Source organism: Carcharodon carcharias, chromosome 1 (assembly GCF_017639515.1).
Source record: "Carcharodon carcharias isolate sCarCar2 chromosome 1, sCarCar2.pri, whole genome shotgun sequence".
NCBI classification, from domain to species: domain Eukaryota; kingdom Metazoa; phylum Chordata; class Chondrichthyes; order Lamniformes; family Lamnidae; genus Carcharodon; species Carcharodon carcharias.
In genome coordinates this window covers 187,809,021-187,830,873 of record NC_054467.1, presented here as the reverse complement: position 1 = coordinate 187,830,873, position 21,853 = coordinate 187,809,021, and the positions used below count along the sequence as shown (strand labels likewise).

The 21,853-nt window shown below is 48.5% G+C and overlaps 1 protein-coding gene across 1 annotated transcript in view; it reads left to right on the top strand.

The window, feature by feature from the left end:
* atp8b5b (ATPase phospholipid transporting 8B5b) overlaps window positions 1–21,853 on the top strand; it is a 306,737-nt gene that overhangs the window by 237,697 nt on the left and 47,187 nt on the right. Inside the window, exon 22 of the mRNA XM_041183329.1 lies at window positions 14,691–14,914. Within this exon, the coding sequence (XP_041039263.1) occupies window positions 14,691–14,914 (224 nt within the window). The remainder of the gene's footprint in view (window positions 1–14,690; window positions 14,915–21,853) is intronic.

Genomic DNA, 21,853 nt, shown 5'->3' with positions numbered 1-21,853 from the left:
CAGCATTACCATTGATGAATCCCCCACCTTCAACATTCTGGGAGTAACCATCGATCAGAAACTTAATTGATATATAAATACTATGGCTACAAATGTAAGTCAAGGCTGTGAATTCTGCAGTGACCCAAAGCCTGTCCATCATCTACAAGGCGCAAGTATGATGTGTGATAAGAGACTGTAGTGCAGTGGTAATGTCACTAGATAAGTAATCTGGAGGCCCAGGTTAATGCTCAAATATGAGCTCAAATCCCACTGGGCAGCTGGTGGAATTTAAATTCATTCAATAATACCTGGAATTGAAAGTTAGTTTTGGTAATGGTGACCATGAAACTATCATTGGTTGTTGTAAAAACCCATATGGTTCACTCATTTCCCTTTAAAGAAGGAAATATGCTGCCCTTACCTGGTCTGGCCCTCGTGTGACTCCAGACCCACAGCAATGTGGTTGCTCTTAACTGCCTTCTGAAATGGCCTAGCAAACCACTCAGTTCAGGGGCAATTAGAGATGGGTAACAAATAAATGCTGGCCTTGTCAGTGACACCTAGATCCCATGAAGGAATACATTTTTTAAAACTCTCCACTTGCCTGGATGAGTACAGTTGCAATGACATTCAAGAAGCTCAACACCATCCAGGACAAAGCAGCCTACTTAATCAACACTGCATCCGCCACCTTAAAGATTCACTGCCTCCACCAGCAATGCACAGTGGCAGCAGCATGTACCATATAACAGGCACTTCAGCAACTCACCAAGCCTCCTTCAACAGTATCTTCCAAGCCTGTGACTTCTACCACCTAGAAGGTCAAGAGCAGAAGGTGCATTAGAGGTGTAGACGATGTGAGAAAAAAACGGACGTAATGTAAAAGCAGTTTACAAACATCGAAATCCTGTTGATATTAATGTGCTGAAATTTCCACAGGGTGCAATTTGAGGTTCATGAGGCTGTTTCTCAGCTTCACGTCTGGGCTGAATTTTCCCAGAATTGCTCTAAGTGTGATAGGGGGCGGATAAAATGGGGTCCTACCCGCCGATGAAAATGGTGGGTTTTCACGCCGTATCTTCCCAAGCCCGCCTCATTATATATTCATTCCTTGAATCACATTGTTTCAATGGCGAGCAGGCTCTCATTCGTTCACTCGCCATCACCCCGTTGTTGCATCATGCCGGCCGCCATCTTTAAAAGGCAGCTGCCAGCAAAGCACTTATCGCCACCACCTCACCACTGCTGCCTGAGAGACATGGCCAACGAAAAAAGACTGTAGCCCCCCCCCCCCCCCCCCCCCCTCTCTTGCCGGCTTCAATGATGGACCCCTCAAGCGATTACTGGATGCCATGGAGGCCCGCTGGGATGTCCTTCACCCCTGTTCTGGCTGCAGGATGGGTAGCAATGTCACCAGACTGGCTTGGGAGGTGGTGGTCAGCGCGAATGCCCTGCAGAGGAGGACAGCCACCCAGTGCCACCAAAGAATGAATGATCCCTGTTCTGACAGGGTAAGTCACTCTTTTCATCACTCCCAACTCACACACTCACAAATCCATCACACACCCAGAGGGCCCTCACTCACTGCCAGTGCGAGGGACATCACCATTCACTCTTTCACACACACCGTTATTGTCCTCATCCTATCCATGGGACTACTCACCATCCATGCAGGCTAGGCATACTTATCATCTGGCCCAGCATCTCTCCCCATCTCTATCCATGCAGGACAAACTGGCTCACAACAGAAGGGAAAGGTCGCAGTCAGGTGAAGAGGTGCCGGAATTCAAAGGTCTCACAGAATTTGAAAACCGAGCCCTCCAGCTGGCCGGCAATGACTGGGTCCTGTGCTGACGTTGAGGTTGGCGCTGTTCTACCAAAATGAGGATGCAGCGTGCAACATCCATCAGTCAACCGTGCCGTGAGTGATGTGTCCTATATCACAGGCCACTGACATGCACTAATTATCCCCCCTTGCTTTCGCAGGCACAACTGGGAAGCAGCTGACAGAGTCCACAATCCAGGGCCTCCAACCAAACTCTGAAGAAACCTCTGAAGAGGAATCTGAAGGCACTCTCCCTGAAGTCCCATCACAGTGCTCACCCACACCCTTTACCAGCACAGAGAGACACACCTCATAGGGACCTAGCTTTAGAGTAGCCTCGGGATCACAATCTGGTGAACACGTCGCACTTTCTGATCCATAACAGGCAACGGCAGGGACTTCCCAGGTCCCCGGCACTCGGAGGACTGCTGGAGGCCAGAACATTGCTGAGTCCAAGTCAGATGACAAGCCTCTGGACTCGGTCATGTCACAGTTGCTGGAGCTACATAAGCAAGCTTGAGAACAACAAAAAGGGATGTCTGCTGCACTCCTCAGATTGTACGATGAAGGAGTCCAGCCGTCTTCAGGCCAAGGTGGTAGCGCAGCATTGAAACACACCAAGGATGGTGGCCACCATGGAGACCTTGGTCCTGGATGTCACTCCTGCACTGCTGAGACAGCTTAACTTATCACTGATGCAGTAGTTTGCCTCCAACAGTGTGTATGCGAGAGGGGTGCTGGGCAACTTGATCTCACTCCGGCCATCCCTTCCGCTCATGGAGTCAGCCATGGGCCCTCTGGCACCCATAGGGAGGAGGATCAGCAGGGCGATGCTTGCATCCTGGCTGTCCCAGTCGGGGACGAAAGGCACAAAGTTGTGTGCCATGGAGAAGATGGCATCCGTGACCTCATGGATGCATTTGTGGGTGGCAGATTGTGAAATCCCACAGAGCTCACCCTGAAAGGAGCTGCTGGCATAGAAATTGAGCACCGCAGTCATTTTCACAGTCAGTGGCAGTGGATGCCCTCCATGTCCCCTTGGTGCCAAGTCCTGCAGTAAATGGCAGATGTGAGCTACCAGGTATGCTCAGTCGTCGGCAACACTGGTTCTCAGCTATCTGCAGGAATGGCAGGTGGTGTCTATAGTCCCTGGGTGTCACTAGGCACCAACCAGGCACTGCTCACTGTCGCTCCTGGGCACCGTGAGCGGGAACCCCTGCTGCTCCTTCATGAGGTTGCTGCTCCTGCCTTTGCATGTCCAGGTGCCTCAGTTGCTCTCTCCTCCATCTTCTTCGCTCTCTGTAAGCCATCAGGCATACAGCTAGGTCACCAGGATCCGTGATCCTGGCGTGGTCCTGTAGCATGAAAGAGAGAGAGACATGGTTATCATGGCTGTACTTAGTATCTTTCCTGGCCCTGTGTGACCGCCCTTAATGCTTCCCGGAGAGTGTTGGTCACCCCTCGGATGGCCAGAGATGAGTGCACTGCTTGGCTGCCCTGTCAGCATGCGACATGGGGGACACTGGTCCAAACCAGGATACTGAGATTACAAGGGGCTGTAAGCGCCTCCAGCAGTGACTGCTACATGGCCAGCATTGGCGAGGAGATTGTATAACATGTGTAGTTGAACTGCATCATGGTCCAATAAAGTGGTGGCGGACTTGAAGTCTATGTTGGGTCGGGGGGATAGGTTTTTGAGTGCTTTGTGGCCCTTTGGTGCCTCCGCATTGCTTGCATGGGCAGGCAAGCTAAGAGCCTGACTCCAATCATATCACTGTGGCTGTGCCTGATCTGTCTCAGTTGCCTAGGCATGGTCAGTTTATACGAGTTTCCCTAATGCGTGGCCACTTCTCTCGCTTACCCTGCCCTGTGCGTGGGATGCAGTGCCAGCACTTGACCCCAACCCCCCCCACCCTCAGCAGTCACCTCTGAGGCTGGCCAGTACTTGCCCCAGACACCCCACATCCCTCAGCAGTGAAGGCTGCCAAGTACACGTCACCTGCCTGCTCTTGTGAAACACGTCGGTATGCCTTCCCGCCGATGTGGACAGACGATATGGTGAGGTTCCATGAGCCTGGCAGGATGGCTTTTTAATTATATGCCAGTATATTACAATTAGCTCCCCGCTGACCGTTGGCAGGAAATGCAGCCCGCTATTGCCTTTACACCGTCGTGAATTGGGTCCCGCCATATTTTCCTTGCGTGCCACCTATCACACGGGCATGCGTCCTGAGGTCATCGCACTGTCTCACGATATTTCGTTTGGCAGGTGCACGCTGGAGTTGGCTGCGCGCCTGCCGATAATTGAAAGGCCTATTAAGGCTACTAACTAGGCAATTAACCTTGACTTTACACCACTCATCCAAACTTATGGCTGGCGGGCAGGCGAAAAGGCCAAGCGGCGTTTATGTTTTACGAGTGGGATGAGGTTTCCTAAAGCTTTTACAAATTAAATATAAACCTCCTTTGAAGAATAAAAACATGTCCCATCTTATGTGACAGAGCCCCATGAGGGGTCATGTTGCATTAAATTTTTAATGTTTTCATCTATTTTTTTTGAAAAGCGCTTCAATCTCCCTGGAGCAGCTCCTTGCCTCAGGGAGATTGAAGCAAAAGAGCGCTGGACCCGATTCTCCCTCTTGCCCCCACCCACACAGTTGGCGCTCAGCGCTACCACTTGTGTGTTATGCTCGGCGGGCCTTAAATAATTCTGGCCTTAATTTTTGTCCTGGTGTCAATCCTTTATTCTCAAACATTGAAAGCTAAATTTTGTTTCAATTAGGATTTCTCAATTTCAATTTGTCACTTTATATTCTATGGATTTTCAGTCCAATTAGTTTCTTAGATACCACTGGTTTAAAAAAACTCTTACATCATATTCATTTGTCATAAAAACTGAGTCAGTAGAATGATATCAATAATGGATGAATAAAAATTGTGAACATTTGAAATACATGGATGCTATGATTAATCATGAGAGCTTAAACTAAGGAAAATCTTGGTGAATCTTGAATGGGGAAAAAATAACACACGTGATTGAGGGGAAGACTTAAATGGGCCCAGAAATAGAAGCTCCAGGGCCCATATGATTTCTCTCCCTGGCCCTGATCCTGATTTAGAACTATAATACCATCCCTTCCACATTCTTACCACCCTCTGGATTAGAGAAGTTACTTCTGAATTTCCTCATTGATTTATTGGTGACTACCTTATATTGATTGCCTCCAGTTTTGTTCTTCACAAAAATGGAAACTTTTTCCCTGTGTCAACTCCACAGAAACATTTCATAATTTTAAAGGCCTTTGTTAGATCTCAGTCTTCTCTTTTGAAGAGAAAAGAGACCCAGCCTGTTCATTCTTTCCTGATAGGTATACATTTGTGGTATCATTCTTCTAAATCCATTTTGCACCCTCCCCAGGCTATGGGTGGAATTTTCACTGCCTGCTGGCATTGGGCAGTGCGGCAGCATGAGCGGACAATATGACAAGAAGGCCAAAAATCGGTTTCATGACGTCGTGAAACCAGTTTGCAATCATCCACTGCGCCTGTCAATGGCGGGCTGCATTTCCTGCAGTCTGACCTCAGGGACTTCACTGTAATACATCTGCATATCATTATAAGGCCAGCCCACCAGAATTATCCCCCCACGCTGGATCATCCGTCCATGTCAGTGGGAAAACACGCCAGTGCAGAACATGTCTTGACAAGTGTGAAGTCCAGAAGTCGGGACTTACTGCCAGGGCATTGCTCACATCGCGGACACCTGAGGGGCAGAAGATGCTGGAGCCCGACAGCAACAGGACCCTGGAGGATCGTCCATAGCATGCTGGGTGGATTATCATGGAGATGGCTCCGTCACGAAACAGCTCATGGAAGGTGGAAAATCGCCATTGAGGGTCTCCTCTCAACAGATGATCATCAAGGGAGTAGAGAGGAAGGTCCAGCTGTGTTTGGGAGAGGAAGCTGTGCTGGGGGTGGTGAGAGGGTGGGGAGAGGAAGGTCTGGGATTGACTAGGAGAGGTAGAGGTCTCGGGGGGAGGGGTGATGTTGGGAGGGGGCGGAAGGAGTTCAAAGAGGGGAAGACGTCGGGGGGGTGGTGGAGGAAGAAATAAGGGTGTCTGAAGGGGGAAGGACTGGGGGGAGGGGAAGGAGTCTGAAGGCGGAGGGAATGTCCAGGTGAACGTGCAAGGGAGTGCTGTGATGAGCCCATGACTGCCACCTGGGGAGCGAACTGAGGCTGGCGTGGTACGAGGGAATGGTGAGAATGACTGAGGGGAAGAGTGAGATGGGAGGGTGAGGGTGCAATGGTATCGGTAGAAGGAATGGCAAGTGTGGTTGGTGGGGACTTGGAGACAGACATGGATCCTGGGGGTGGGAAGGAGGAGGTTGGGTAGGCCAATGTGGATGGGGGTGGGATTTTCAGTAAGGAAGGGAACCTGCACATTCATCTAGACATCCCCAAAGGTAAAGGGTTGTGGCTGGTAGGTCATGGAGGGGAGGTGTGGAAGGTAATGCCGGTGGGTCGGCAGTGATGGGGCAAAGGAAATGGGAGACTGGGGAGGGGAAAGGACGGGTGAGTGCAGGATAAACCGTAGCAGGCCATGCTTGCCAAAGCAAAAATGAAATGAGTTGTGGTGGGAAGATCACATACTGCATGGGAGTGTGATAAGTGGGCGGGAGAAGATGCAGGTCAGCTCAGATGGTCAACTGAAAGCAAACCCCAGCAGGCAGCATTGAAAATGCTCATGACGTTGAGTTGAGTGTGATGGGTGAAGGATCCGCATGCATGGGAGAGTGCTTACACAAGGCTTTGAAAGGCTCTGCCACACACACACTTCTCTCGCCAGAATCACTTGTAGGCCAGCTGCATGCAGCTGAAATACTAGTGGGGGGATGCAGTGGGAGGACTCGCAAAGCCTGTCAATGAAGCTGAGATACACCATTACACATTACTCAGTAAAAGTGAATATATTTACAGATTGTAAAGCAACAAAATATGTTCACCTGTGCAACCAGTTGTGATCAGAATTTCTTAGACTCCTAGTTGCTGCCCTGACATCCACAGCCGGGGTGGAGACAGTCTGTGTAATGGTTGGCCTTGTTGCCTCTGATGACTTCACTGTGGGTCCTCTGGAAAGCCAAGACCTTGGGGACCCTGGCTTGCTTTGGCTGTCTTCCTGTTGGCCAGTTGCTCTCTCTGTAATGACAGAGAACGAGGTTGAGGGGGTCACAGGCAAAGGGGACTCAGAGGGAGCGGACAGCCTCTGAGATTCCTGAGTGGATGACCCAGGGGTGTCCAGCTGCTACTCCCCCTCCCTTGGGGTGCCCGAGGGCTCCGGCTTGACTCCTTGAGGGGAAGGAGCACCTGGAGAGACATCAAGGTGCTGCGTTTCCTTCTCATGTCACTACTACAGGAACTCACCCATTGCTCCCAGGATGGGGTGCAGGGCTATGTGCATCTTCACGTTCTGCTGGACCAGGGTCTCCATGGCATCCGCCATCCTCCCCATGGAGACCTCCATACATGCACATGTGGGCACCACTTCATCAGAGCGCAGGCAGACACACTCCGACTTGCGTGCCACTCTGTTGAGGGCTTTCAACAGCTGTCGTGATGCTCCCCTGCCTTCTGTTGACTCTCCAGGATGAGTTAGAAGGCCAAATCCCGAAGCTTGTCATCAGACTGGAACCTCACAGATGCATCAGCCCTCCAAGTGCTGGGGAGCTCAGCTGAACCTGCCTCCTCTTGCTGTGGGCACGTGTCTGTGCGGTGACAACCAGATTGTGAACTCAAGCCTGCTCTAGGTCTAGGTCCCACAGAGGTGTGTCTCTCTGTGCTAGTGAAGGGTGTGGGTAATTGCTGTGAAGGGTCTTCCAGGCTGCTTATTTCCAGCTCTCTTCAATGGAGGAGGAGTCCTCTTGGCTGGAGGCGATGAAGCTGATGGACTGGCTGGCTGAAGGAATCGATCACTTGGCAGAGCTCCCTGTGAACTAAAATAGAGTTAATTAGTGTATGGCACAGTCAAAAGCATGAGAGAGAGAGCACTCACAATTACGTTGAGAGAGGGATGATGTGCAGGATCCTTGCGAGAGTGTCCACCGCCAACCTCACTATCACCACAGGCACGGCCCACATCCTCACCAGTCAACGCGATGGTCCACTCCTCAAAGTGAGTGGGCGGCCTAATTTGGGCCACTCCACTCCTGGTCTGGGGACTCCTAATGCTGTTGTGAGCCACCTTCGGCATGAAAACAGATGGAGAGAGTGTCAGCAGGACACATGGCACTGCATGGAATGTTTGTGTGGTGAATGGGGACATGGATGGGATGAGGACGTGGAGTTCCTCCAGAAGATATGAGCCTGGTGGAGGGGTGAGGATGTGTGTAAGAGTTAGTGGTGTTGCCCCTAGAGGTGTGAGATCCCTATGGATGTGTGATGGGTTTGTGAGCATGAGATGAGAGTGATGAGAAGAGTGACTTACCCTGGCAGAATGGATGAGACTATTCATCCTATTGTGACACTGGATGGCTGTCCTCTTTTGCGGGGCATTGGCGCTGGGCATCGTGGCCACTCCTCCCATGCTGGATTAATGATGTTGCTGCCCCTCCTGTGGGCAGAGTGAGAGCAAAGGATATCATGGCGGGCCTCCATTGTGCACAAAGGCACTTGAGGGATGCGTGATGAAGCAGCAAGTTGGCTGCAAGGCAGGCGAATGGGAGCCCACCCGCCTTCAAAATGGCATGTTTCCTGGGAACGCATGATTAATGAGGCAGAATTGGGATGATACGGCACAAAAATCCGCCCTAAGATCCGGCAGGAAAATATTCTTTTTCCTGCCCACTACCACACTTAGTGCAAATCTGGGACGATTTTATCCCATATCTTTGTTATAGTGACCAGAATTGTTCACAGTACTACAAGTGTGGTCCAACCAAGTTTTGATATGAATTTTGCATAACTTCTTTACTTTTCAATTCTATTTGTGCATGTAACAAAAGGCTAATGGATTGTTGGCATTTATTTCCAAGGAATTGGAATTCATAAGTGAGAAAGTGATTCTTCAGTGTACAGAGCCTTGGTTGGAACAAGTCAGTTTTGGGCACCAAATCTTAGGACAGATATATTGGCATTGGCAAGGGTTCTATGCAGATAGGGGGAGATGGTGGTGTTGTGATAATGTCACTGAACTAGTAGCCCGAGGGCCCAGGCTAATGCTCTGAGGAACATGAATTCACATCCCATCACAGCAGCTGGTGGAATTTGAATTTAATTTTTTTAAAATCTGGATTTGAAAACTGGTCCCAGTAATGGTGCCCAAGAAACTTACCATTGATTGTCGTAAAAACCTAATGTCCTTTAGGGAAGGAAATCTGCTGTTCTTACCTGGTTTGTCCTACATGTGACTCCAGACCCACAGCAATGTGGTTGACTCTTAACTGCCCTCTGAAATGGCCTAGCAAGCCACTTGGTTCATGGGCAATTAGGGATGAGCAATAAATGCTGGCCTTGCCAGCAACTGACTTGAGTTGGTCAAGTCGAGTGGAATGCCTGAGGTGGCAGCTGCGGCGAAAGGCGGTGCGTCCCACCAGGTGTCGAAGCAGTCACTGACTATAGTCACCAAGAAGCTGCCTAAGAACTGGAGAAAATCTTGCAAGCAGAGCTTTTCCACTTACGTGTACAGGGTGCTGACCCAGGTCCACCCTTCCATCAGGATCTCGTCCAAGGCCATGAGTGTTATGAATTTCTTCATTGTCGACATTTTCGAGCACATCGCCTCCGACGCTTCACACCTCATTCACTACAACAAGCGCCACACCATCTCGGCTAGGGAAATCCAGAGCGCCATCTGCCTCATGCTGCCAGGGGAACTGGCCAAACACCCGGTCCCCGAAGGCACCAAAGCAGTCACCAAATATACCAACTCCATTTAGGCCAATCATTCTAAAGATCATGTAAAAAAAAACACCCACATCCCGTAAAAAAAAAAAACACCCACATCCCATAAAAGAAAAATTCACAAGAATGATATTAGGATTTAAAAGATTAAATCACAATGAGAGATTGCTTAAACATAGTTTTGTATTACCTTTAGTTTGGTTGGTTAGTGATGATCTAATTAAGTTATTTAAAAATGATAAAGGAATTTGAGAGGTTAGATACAAGGAAACTCCTCTAAAGGAGGCATCCAAGACAAGGGACATCATCTTAAAATTACGGCTATGCTATTTTGGAATGAAATCAAGAAACACCTCTTTGACAAATGGTAGTGAAACCTAGAATTCTTTCCCCCTGCAAAATGCTGGGGATGCTGGGTCAATTCAAATCTTCCCACTTACTTCCAGACTATTCTGTCAAGAGGTTGGCCAGTAACATACTAATGAAGCCCTGCTCTTAGAATTACCTGGGTCCCTGGCTCTCTGTGCTGCTGCTCACCGAGAAGTCAGCCACTTCTAGGCTGCTTCTCCATCCATGATTTAAAATCCTCTTGATAGACTTTATAGCACAAGCATTAACTTGACTCTAACTGAACAGAGATTGGCTCACACCGTGTTCATTTTTTGCACTGGAAGTTCGCCTCTTGACATATTGGTAAAGGCTCTTCCATAGCCATCAAGGGCATGCACCACAAATGAATGTTAGGCCTTTTGCACTGAGACATGAACCAGGTTCTCCTGACCTTGACAGTGTGAAGCCTTTGTGTTTTTTGACAATTCCTGAACCTGAACTATATGCCCATGGACAGCTGCTCAGCAGCAACAGGCAAAAAATGACAGCTGCCAGGAGGGCTTGAGTATAATTTCAGGTAGCTGGAGACCATTAGCCGCTATCGAAGGATTTTTTTTATTCATTCAAGGGATGTGGGCTTCACTGCTAGGCCAGCATTTATAGCCCATCCCTAAATGCCCTTGAGAAGGTGGTGGTGAGCTGCCTTCTTGAACCGTTCCAGTCCCTGTGGTGTAGGTACACCCACTGTGCTGGTCGGGAGGGAGTTCTAGGATTTTGGCCCAGCGACTGTATATTTCCAAGTCAGGATGGTGAGTGGCTTGGAGGGGAACTTCCAGGTCGTGGTGTTCCCATGTATCTGCTGCCCTTGTGCTTCTAGATGGTCATGGTCATGGGTTTGGAAGGTGCTGTCTAAGAAGCCTTGGTGGCAGTGCATCTTGTAGATGGTACACATTGCAACTACTGTGTGTCAGCGATGGAGGGAATGAATGTGTGTGGATGGGCTGCCAATTAAGCAAGCTACTTTGTCCTGGATGGCGTCAAGCTTCTTGAGTTTTGTTGGAGCTGCACTCATCCAGGCAAGGGAGAATATTCCATCACGCTTCTGGCTTGTGCCTTGTAGGTTATGGACAGGCTTTGGGGAGTCAAGAGGTGAGTTACTTGCCACAGGATTCCTAGGCTCTGACTCATGTAGCCACAGTATTTGTATGGCTAGTCTAGTTCAGTTTCTGGTCAATGGTAACCCCTAGGATGTTTATAGTGATGGATTCAGTGATAGTAATGCCATTGAATGTCAAGGGGTGATGGATTGAATCTCTCTTGTTCTCTTGTTGGAGATGGTCATGGTCTGATACTTGTATGGCATAAATGTTACTTGCCACTTGTCAGCCCAAGCCTAGATGTTGTCCAGTCCTTTCTGCATTTAGATATGGTCTGCTTCAGTATCTGACAAGTTGCGAATGGTGATGAACAATGAGCAATCATCAGCGAACATCCTTACTCCTGACCTTATGATAGAAGAAGATCATTGATGAAGCAGCTGAAGATGGTTGGGCCTAGGACATTACCTGGAGGAACTTCTGAAGTGATGTCCTGAAACTGAGATTACTGACCACCAAAAAACCACAACCACCTTCTTTTCTGCCTATGACTCCAACCAGCGGAGAGTTTTCCCTCTGAAACCCATTGATTCAAGTTTTGCTAGGGCTCCTTGATACCACATTCGGTCAAATGCGGCCTTGATGTCAAGGACAGTCGGTCTCACCTCACCTCGGGTGTTCAGTTCTTTTATGCATGTTTGAACCAAGGCTGTAATGAGGTCAGGAGCGGAGTGGCCCTGGTGGAACCCAAATTGAGCGTCAGTGAGCAGGCTATTGCTAAGCAAGTGCTGCTTGATAGCACGGTTGATGACCCTTTCCATCACTTTACTGATGATGGAGAGCAGGCTGATGGAATGGTAATTGGTCAGGTTTGATTTGTCCTGCTTTTGGTGTACAGGACATAACTGGGCAATTTTCCACATTGCTGGATGGATGCCAGTGTTATAGCTGTACTGGAACAGCTTGGCTAGGGGCACGGCAAGTTCTGGAGCACAAGTCTCCAGTACTATTGCTGGAATATTGTCAGGGTCTATAGCCTTTACAGTATCCAGTGCCTTCGGCCATTTCTTGACATCACGTGGAGTGAATCGAATTGGCTGAAGACTGGCATGTGTGACGCTGGGGACCTCTGGAGGAGGCCGAGATGGATCACCCACTCGGCATTACTGGCTGAAGATTGCTGCGAATGCTTCAGTCTTATCTTTTGCACTGATGTGTTGGGCTCCCCCATCATTGGGGATGGGGATATTTGTGGAGCCTCTACCTCCAGTGAGTTGTTTAATTGTCCACCACCATTCACAACTGGATGTGGCAGGATTACATAGCTTCGATCTGATCTGTTGATTGTAGAATTGCTTAGCTCTGTCAATCACTTGCTGCTTATGTTGTTTGGCACACAAGTAGTCCTATGTTGTAGCCTCACCAGGTTGACACCTCATTTTTAGGCAGCCCGCTGTTGTTCCTGGCATGCCCTCCTGCACTCTTCAATGAACCAGGGTTGATCTCCTGGCTTGCTCATAATGGTAGAGTGGGGATATGCCAGGCCATGAGGTTACAGATTGTGGCTGAGTACAGTTCTGCTGATGATGATGGCCAACAGCACCTCATGGATGCCCAGTCTTGAATTGCTCGATCTGTTTGTAATCTATCCCATTTAGCAGAGTGGCTGTGCCACACAGCACGATGGAGGGTATTCTCAATGTGAAGACAGGACTTCGTCTCCACAAGGTTTGTCCAGTGGTCACTCTTACTGATTACGCCATGGACAGATTCATCTGCGGCAGGCAGGTTGGTGAGGATGAGGTCAAGTATGTTTTTCCCTCTTGTTGGTTCCCTCACCACCTGCTGCAGACCCAGTCTAGCAGCTGTGTACTTTAGGGCTCGACCATCTCGGTCAGCAGTGGTGCTACCAAGCCACTCCTTGTGCTGGAAATTGAAGTCCCCCACGCAGAGTACAACCTCTGGAGGAGGCCAAGATGGATTATCCACTCAACATTTCTGGTTGAAGATTGCTGGGAATGCTTCAATCTTATCTTTTGCACTGATGCGCTGGGCATCCCCATCATTGAGGATGGGGATATTTGTGGAGCCTCCTCCTCCAATGAGTTGTTTAATTGTCCACTACCATTCATGAATGGGTGTGGCAGTACTGCAGAGCTTAGATCTGATCGGTTGGTTGTGGAATTACTTAGCTCTCTCTATCACTTGCTGCTCGTGCTTCCTCTAAATGGTGCTCAACATGGAGGAGTACTTATTCATCAGCTGTGGGGGAGGCAGTACATGGTAATCAGCAGGAAGTTTCCTTGGCCATGTTTGACCTGATGCCGTGAGACTTCATGGGATCTGGAGTCATGTTGAGGACTCCTAGGGCAACTCCCTCCCGACTGTTTACCACTGTGCCACCACCTCTGCTGGGTCAGTCCTGCAGGTGGGACAGAATGTACCCTGAGATGGTGATGGTCATGTCTGATTATCTGTCAGGTATGATTCCATCAGAATGATTATGTCAGATTGTTGCTTGACATTATGTGTGGGATAGCTCTCCCAATTTTGGCACAAGCCCCCAGATGTTAGTAAGGAGGACTTTGCAGGGTCGACAGGACTGAGCTTGCCATTGTCGATGCCGCGTGGTCTGTCCAGTTTCATTCCATGTGAGGCTTTTTAGCAGTTTGATGTAACTGAGTGGCTTGCTAGGCCACTTCAGAGGGTGTTTTATGGGTCTGGAGTCACATGTAGGCCAGACCAGGTAAGGACAGCAGATTTCTATCCCTAAAGGGCATTAGTGAATAGGATTGGTTTTTACGACAATCGACAATAGTTTCACGGCCATTATTAGACTTTTAATTCCAAATTCATATCCAGGTCCCCAACCATTACCCTGGTACTCTGGATCACTAGTCCAGTGACAATACCACTATGCCACCACCTCCCCCAAGGCACACTGGTGAATCGTTGTGAGGGCATTTTGGGAGGATCTTGATTCAGGAAGCGAGAGGTCGAGGCAGGGAAGGCCTGAACTTGTTTTGTGTGTCCTTGAGGAACACTCTTGCGTGGAAGAGAAATCAATGGATTTTTCAAAAATTCATTTATGGGATGTGGGCGTCGCTGGCTCGGCCAACATTTATTGCACATCCCTAATTGCCCTTGAGAAGGTAGTGGTGAACTGCCTTCTTGAACCACGTGGTGTAGGTACCCCACAGTGCTGTTAGGGAGGGAGTTCCAGGATTTTGACCCATTGACGGTGAAGGAATGGCAATATATTTCCAAGTCAGGATGGTGAGAGGCTTGCAGGGGAACTTCCAGGTGGTGGTGTTCCCTTGTATCTGTGCCCTTGTCCTTCTAGATGGTAGTGGCCGTGGGTTTGGAATGCCTAAGGAATCTTGGTGAGTTTCTGCAGTGCACCTTGTAGATGGTATGCACTGTTAGTCTCTTCAGAGATTGTAATTCATGATCCTCTGCTTGGTTATTCACTCTCCTCCCATTCTAGCTTCAATAGTGCTCCAGAGTCTTTTAAAAGATGAAAAGTTATTTAAGTAATTTTTAATTCATATTCCTACAGCTGCTCACATTGGAGTTGGAATAAGTGGCGAGGAAGGAACACAGGCTGTCCTTTCAAGTGATTTCTCCTTTGCTCAGTTTCGTTATCTCCAGCGTCTGTTATTAGTCCATGGAAGATGGTCGTATCTTCGCATGTGCAGATTTCTCCGTTACTTTTTCTATAAAAATTTTGCCTTTACATTCGTCCACTTTTGGTATGGATTTTTCTGTGGATTTTCAGCACAGGTGAGAACAATCCAAAAACTATTTTATTTCACTCATTCAACCCATACACAAATTGGAATTGATGTTAATGCAAAGGGTGAGGGGAAAACTCAAGTGGAACACTACACCTTTAAGGAAGTTGTTCCCTGCATTGAACAGGTTTACCAGTTGAGATCAGCCAGCAATGATAAATGAATAATCTGTAGTTTGGAACATTGACTAGTAAACCTAATTTTTCTAACTGGGCATAAGTGGAGATGTACAATAACAGCATCAGTCCACCCAGCAGTGCACCGAATTACTGAAGATGATTTTAACCCCAAAAGCCTGTATATTTGGGTTGGCTGGGATGTTAAAATGTAAATAATCTCAAAAAATGAATCACTCCTGCCTCGAACTGGCTCACTGCTGGCTTTAACAAAGGGAGAGTGGGGTGCGCAAGTAGCAGAGGACCGCCAACCCTCACCCAAGCAGTAGGTCATTTATTTAAATATTTTAACGAGGCTGTGTACCTCAAATTTTATCTCTCTTCCAACTTTAACAGGGAAACCCAGGGCAGAATTTTACGCCTTGCGGGCGGTCGCGCACCAAACCCCAACGGATGTGAAATAGCATGAGATTAGGTCGGGCGAGCGTCCCAACGTCATCCTGCATGTGAGCAATCTTCCGGTTGATGGGCGCGCGTGGGCGTTGGAGCCACGCCAGCCAATAATTAAAAGGCCTCTTAAGGTCATTAAAAAGGCAATTGTCATCGCACAAGCAAAACGGGGAGGCAGACAGCCGAGTTTTAACGAAACCTCATCCAAGGGTGGGGACAAAAGGGCCTGCAGCATTGCCATTGTGAGTTGTGAGGAGTTTAGGAGATAGTTTGTTGCTGGTTGCTTATTTGAACTTGACAGCTTCATTTCTGTTCTGAGCTCCAGTCCAAGCATTTCTAGGCTTCGTTTCAGGACTTATTGGTGTCTCCAAGGCCCCCAGAGAATTCTGGCCATATGGACCCTTCCAGGTATCAGATAGCCTTCTGTTACCCTGGTAATGGGGATTGTGCCCTCCGCTGATGGCACCTCCTCTGAGGAGGAAGAGAGGGGCAGAAGGGAGAGGAAGCCAGGTGTTCCTATACAGCTTCCAGGGGAACGACCTGAAGGAAGAGAGGTGCAGATACAAGGGGGCGAAGGGCCAGTCAAAGGCATAAGACACCACTATCCTGCTGCCAAGGTTTACAGGCAGCGATGCAGTTACCTCAACATGTCCGAGGTGCAATGCCGAAGGAGGCTCCATCTCTCCAGGGAGACTGTGACTTCCATTTGTCAGAAGATTGGGCCTGAGATCACCTCCAATTGTGTGGGTGGATACTCCATGCCAGTGACTCTGAAGGTCACTGGCCCTCAACTTCTATTTTCCGGCTCTTTCCAGGGGTCAGTAGGGGATCTTTGTGGAGTATTCCTAACAGCTGTCCATATTGCGTCAAGCTGGTGACACAAGTTCTGTTCATTTCCAAATGGACGAGGCCAGCCAGGCCGAGTGAGCCAGAGGGTTTGCAGTGATTGCTGGGTTCCCCTGCATCTAGGGTGCAATCGACTGCACACGTGGCCATTAAGGCACCAGCGGGGTCAGCCGGTTGCCTTTGTCTACAGGAAGGGCTTCCACTCGATGAACGTCCAGATAGTTTGTGACCAGAATTTGCAGATTCTGCAAGTCTATGCAAGGTACCTGACAACTCCCATGACGCTTACATGCTCAGTTACGCACAGGTGCCAAAGATGTTCACTGATCCAGTTCAACTGGATCGATGGCTGCTGGGTGACATGGGTTATCTGTTGAAAAGGTAGCTTATGACGCTGCTCCGCCATTCAAGAACAGAGGCAGAGCGGCATTATAATAGGAGTCATGCCTCCACAAGGGCGGTGATAAAGAGAGCCATAGGTCTTCTAAAGATGCGCTTCTGATGCCTAGACCATTCAGGACGACCACTGCAATTATCCCCCGGAGCGGGTGTCACTGATAGTTGTTTCATGCTGCGCTCTCCACAATCTGGGTCTGTCAAGGGAGGACCCACTGGAGGAAGAGGATCTTGAGGCAGCTCCACAGGCCACAGAGGATGACTCTAGCGGTGAGTCAGAAGAGAAGCCTGGTGCGGATAACGCGGAGAACATGGAGGCAGACCTCTGGATCCTTCAGGGAGGCAGAGACACCTTGATCCAACGCTCCTTCAGCTAGGCTGCCAAAGATCTGTTTCCACTTCACCCCAGGGGTGCTGCCTCTATCCCAGATGTTTGAAATAACCCTTTCCTTTGAACCCAAAGTCCATTCAATGCTTGTGCAATAAAGTTTAGAGCCACTCACGTCCAGCATTACATACTGGCGTGCCCTCTACCTGCAAAACAAGTGAAGCATACTCAGGCCATTAAGATAAAAGCAAAAGTTATATCATGTTGACATTCACATCAAATGAACATAACTGTACATGGTGTTAATGGTCACACCAGTAAACATATTACCATAACATGACAGAACAGAAGATCACCCATGAATAGTCCCTCTTGTGCTCATGGTGCCTTAAGCTTACGCTTGTGAGTGCTGCATCTTGTTGTCCCCTCCACCCACCTTGCTAGCAATAGCATTAGAGGCAGCCTTCTGACTGTGCTGCCATGTTGGTCTTGATGAGCTTGGCTGTCATCCTCTGGCCTGAGGAGCTGCTGCTGTCATCCAGAGCGCCCAGAGAGGAGCCTGCAGAGACAACAAGCAGGTTGTGCGCCAACGTGAGGTCGCTCTGGACCTCCCTGTTTGTCTTTAGAGCACCTAGCTGGGATACTGGGTGCCTCATTCATCTCCCGCACTGGCACTGACCACCTGAGGTCATAGCCTGTGTGAGGGTTTGCAGGTCCGAACGCAACCCCAGGAAACCTTGATTCTGTCCCTGGAACTGTCTCTCCATTAGAGTCGCCTCTCTTTCCATGGAGGAGGCAGTGCGCTCGGTGATGAGGGTCAACGCAGTGCTCATGCTCTGCATGGAATCCTCCACAACACAGATCATGGCACATGTACCCTCATGGATCTCTGCCAGATCCTCCCACACATCCTGCTGGACATCCAGCATCTGCCACCTAACGGATGACTCCAGAGGCTCATCATCTGCCTTTGGGTGAGCATGATTCTGGTCTCCAGTCCTCTGACTGCTGGTGCCATGGGCATTCTCCGCCTCCACCTGCTCCTCAAGTGAGTATGAAGTGCCTTCACAGCTGTGCACCAATATTCTAGCTTATGGCCTAATGCCCACCGAGGTGCTGGTATCTGCGCTGGTGCTTGGTGCAGAGCGGGTGTGACGCAGGTGCATCTAAAACCCAGTTGGCCTCTGACATCAAGGGTGGCTCTTCAGGGTCCTGCGTTCAAGTGAGAGTTGGTGAATCTAAGGGAGAACATCATTTGTTTAAGTCATCACACTGTCACTGTGCAGGTGCTCTGATGAGACATGCATCATGGTGCCATTGTCTTTTAATGATCAATGGCAACTCCAGGTTTGAGGCTCCCATTAATGATGTGGCTACACAAGAATGTTTGCACAACCTGATACTCTCAGCTCTGTGCACTGCACTCTTACCTTCGTCAGAGCCCTCTGCCTCTCCATGACCAGCTGACCGAGGCGGGCTGTGGCACTCCAGCTCCAAGGCATCCATTTTGTATCTCGTCAAAATTAGAAGATTTGGGGGCCTCCGCATGTCCTTGACATCTTGATGGTGTTATGGCTTCCCTTCTCCTGAAATAAGATAAGAGCATTGTATAGCCCACTCTCTATCTGCAGTGCCTCTGCAGCCTGGCCAACCCCACCTGAGGAACACGTTGCAGGGCACATCCGAGTCATAGCCCTTGACCTGCAAGGCACTCATGCCAAGCAGCCAGGGCTCACCCCTTTGGCCAGCTCCAGTGTCAGAGACCGCTGGCACTCAGACTCTAACATCCCTGAACTCCACCAGGTGGGGTGTAGATGGGGATGGGTAGCCAGCCCTTGACACTTCTCTACACTGACCCATGCCAACTTGGTACTCACCCTTGCTGAACGCACCAGTTCATTGAACCTTTTGCAGTACTGCACCCATGTCTGCCACACAACGTCATGGCCGCTGAGCTCGGCTGCCACCTCCTCCCAGGCTTTTTTGGTCAGGTGCGATGGCCTCCCCCTACCATTATTAGAATGTCCCATGTGACACTGACCTCCTCCATGAGAACCGCGAGGCACTCATCCGAGAAACAGGGAGCTGAGTGCCTACCCAGCTTGTCCTCCAGCCTGACGCCTCCAGCCGCTGGCGAGGCCATTGTTCCAGTCTCCTGGACAGAGTCCAGACATTCTCCCCGGCAGCCGTCTGGGAACTGTCTTTGCCGGTTTTAAAGTGCCTGCCAGGTCACCGTTGGACATGGCGCCTGACAGGGTCCTGCCACCACCCGGCCATTCCCGACCATTCAGAAGACACGTTTCACGCTGTGCAGACCTTAATTGGCTAGCCAGCTTGATATCACGTTTGAAACATGGCCAGGAGTGGATTCCACATTCGCTTCCGCTCCCGCCGACTTGGTGTGCACGCCAAGCTTGAAATTCAGTCCCCAGTAACTCAAGGGAGGTGATGGCTGCTCTACAAAAAAAGTGCTTTTCCAGCAATACTTGTGGGTCAGGAGAAGCGGGAGTGTTTTCCCCATGCCCGCTCCCAAGCAGACCTGTTTCCATGCCCCATCGGATCTTCCCCTTTCCCCCGCAATTTCCAGTCACCAACCCCATTTATGCTCTGATCTTTTCCAATCCTACCTCCTTGCTTTGATCTCCTCCTGATACTGCAAAGCAATCTGCATCCATACGAAGGTATGTACATACAAATATATAAATTAGAAGCAGGAGTAGGCAACTCAGCCTCTCAAGCCTGCTCCGCCATTCAATAAGATCATGGATGATCTGATTGTAACCTCAACCCCACATTCCTGCCTATCTCCAATAACCTTTCACCTCTTTATTGATCGAGAATCTACCTAGCTCTGCCTTAAAAATATTCAAAGACTCTGCTTCCATTGTCTTTTGAGGGAGTGTTCCAAAAACTCATAACCCTCTGAGAGAAAAAAAATTCTCCTCATCTCTGTCTTAAATGAGCGACCCTTTATTTTTAAATGGTGACCCCTACTTCTAGATTCTCCCACAAGAGGAAGCAATCTCTCCACATCCGCCCTGTAAAAACCCCTCAGAATCGTACATGTTTCAATCACATTACCTCCTGCTCTTCTAAATCCCAGTGGATACAAGCCCAATCTGTCCAACCTTTCCTCATAAGAAAACCTGCCCATTCCATGTATTAGTCTAGTAAACTTTCTCTGAATTGCTTCTAACGCATTTACATCTTAAATAAGGATACCAATACTGTACACAATATTTCAGATGTGTTCTCACCAATGCTCTCTACAATTGAAGCATAACCTCCCTACTTTTGTAATCAGTTCCCCTCACAAATTATAATGTCTTATTAACTTTCCTAATTATCTGCTGTACCTGCATACTAGCCTTTTGTTATTCATGCACTCGGACACCCAGATCCTTCTGAATCTCAGAGCTCTGCAATCTCTCACCATTTAAATAATAAGCTTCCTTTTTATCATTCCTGACAAAATGTCCCTTTGTAGCCTCCTTGTATCCACTCACAACTTACTTTCCTACCTATCTTTGTGTCGTCAGCAAATTTAGCAACGATTCCTTCGGTCCCTTCATCCAAATCGTTCATATAAATCGTAAAAAAGTTGAGGTCCCAGCATTGATTCCTGTGGCACACCACTCGTCACACCCTGCCAACCAGAAAAAGACCTATTTATGCCTACTCTCTGCTTCCTGTTAGCTTGTCAATCTTCTATCCATGCCAGGACGTTACCCTCTACACCATGAGCTTTTATTTTCTGCAATAACCTTTGATGTGGCACTTTATCAAATGCCTTCTGGAAATCTAAGTACAGTACATCCACTAATTCCCCTTTATTCACAGCACATGTGACCCCTTCAATAAATTGGTTAACATCATTTCCCTTTCACAAAACCATGTTGACTCTGCCTCTTTGCCTTGAACTTTTCTCAGTGCCCTGCTGTAACATCTTGAATAATACCTTCTAACATTTTCCCTATAGCAGATATCCCATTAAATGTCTGCCACTGAACCTCAATTGACTTATCTCTTAATCTCATTTGCCAGTTCACTTTAGCTAGCTCCGCTTTCATGCCCCCATAATTGCCCTTATTAAGTTTAAAATACAAGTCTTGGATGCACACATTTCTCCCTCGAAATGAATACAAAATTCAATCATATTATGATCGCTGCTACCTAGGGTTGCCTTCACTATGAGGTTATCAATAATCCTATCTTGTTGCTCAGTACCAGGTCTAGTATAGCCTGCTCTCTGGTTGGCTCTGGAATGTGCTGTTCTGAGAAACTATCCCCAAAACTTTCTATGAACTCCTTATCTATGCTACCTTTGCCCACCTGATTTTTCCAGTCTGTATGTAAATTAAAATCCCCCATGATTATTGCTGTAACTTTCTGACAAACCCCCATTATCTCTTTTATACTCTGTCCTACTGTGTCATTACAATTAGGGAGCCTGTACATTACTCCCACAAGTGACTTCTTGCCTTTATCATCTCTCATCTCAACCGAAACTGTTTCTACATCCTGGTTTCCTGAACTTAGGTCATTCCTCTCTGTGGTACTAATACGATCATTAATTAACAAAGCCACCCCTCCACCTTTTCCCAGCTTCCTGTCCTTCCCAAAAGTCATGTACCCTTCAATATTCAGGTCCTAATCTATGTCATCCTGGAGCCATGTCTCTATAATGGCCATCAGATCATACTTATTTATTTCTATTTTGCTAGCAGTTCATATGTTTTGTTTCAAATGCTATGTGCGTTTAGGTCCAGAGCCTTTTTTGTCCTTTTATTAT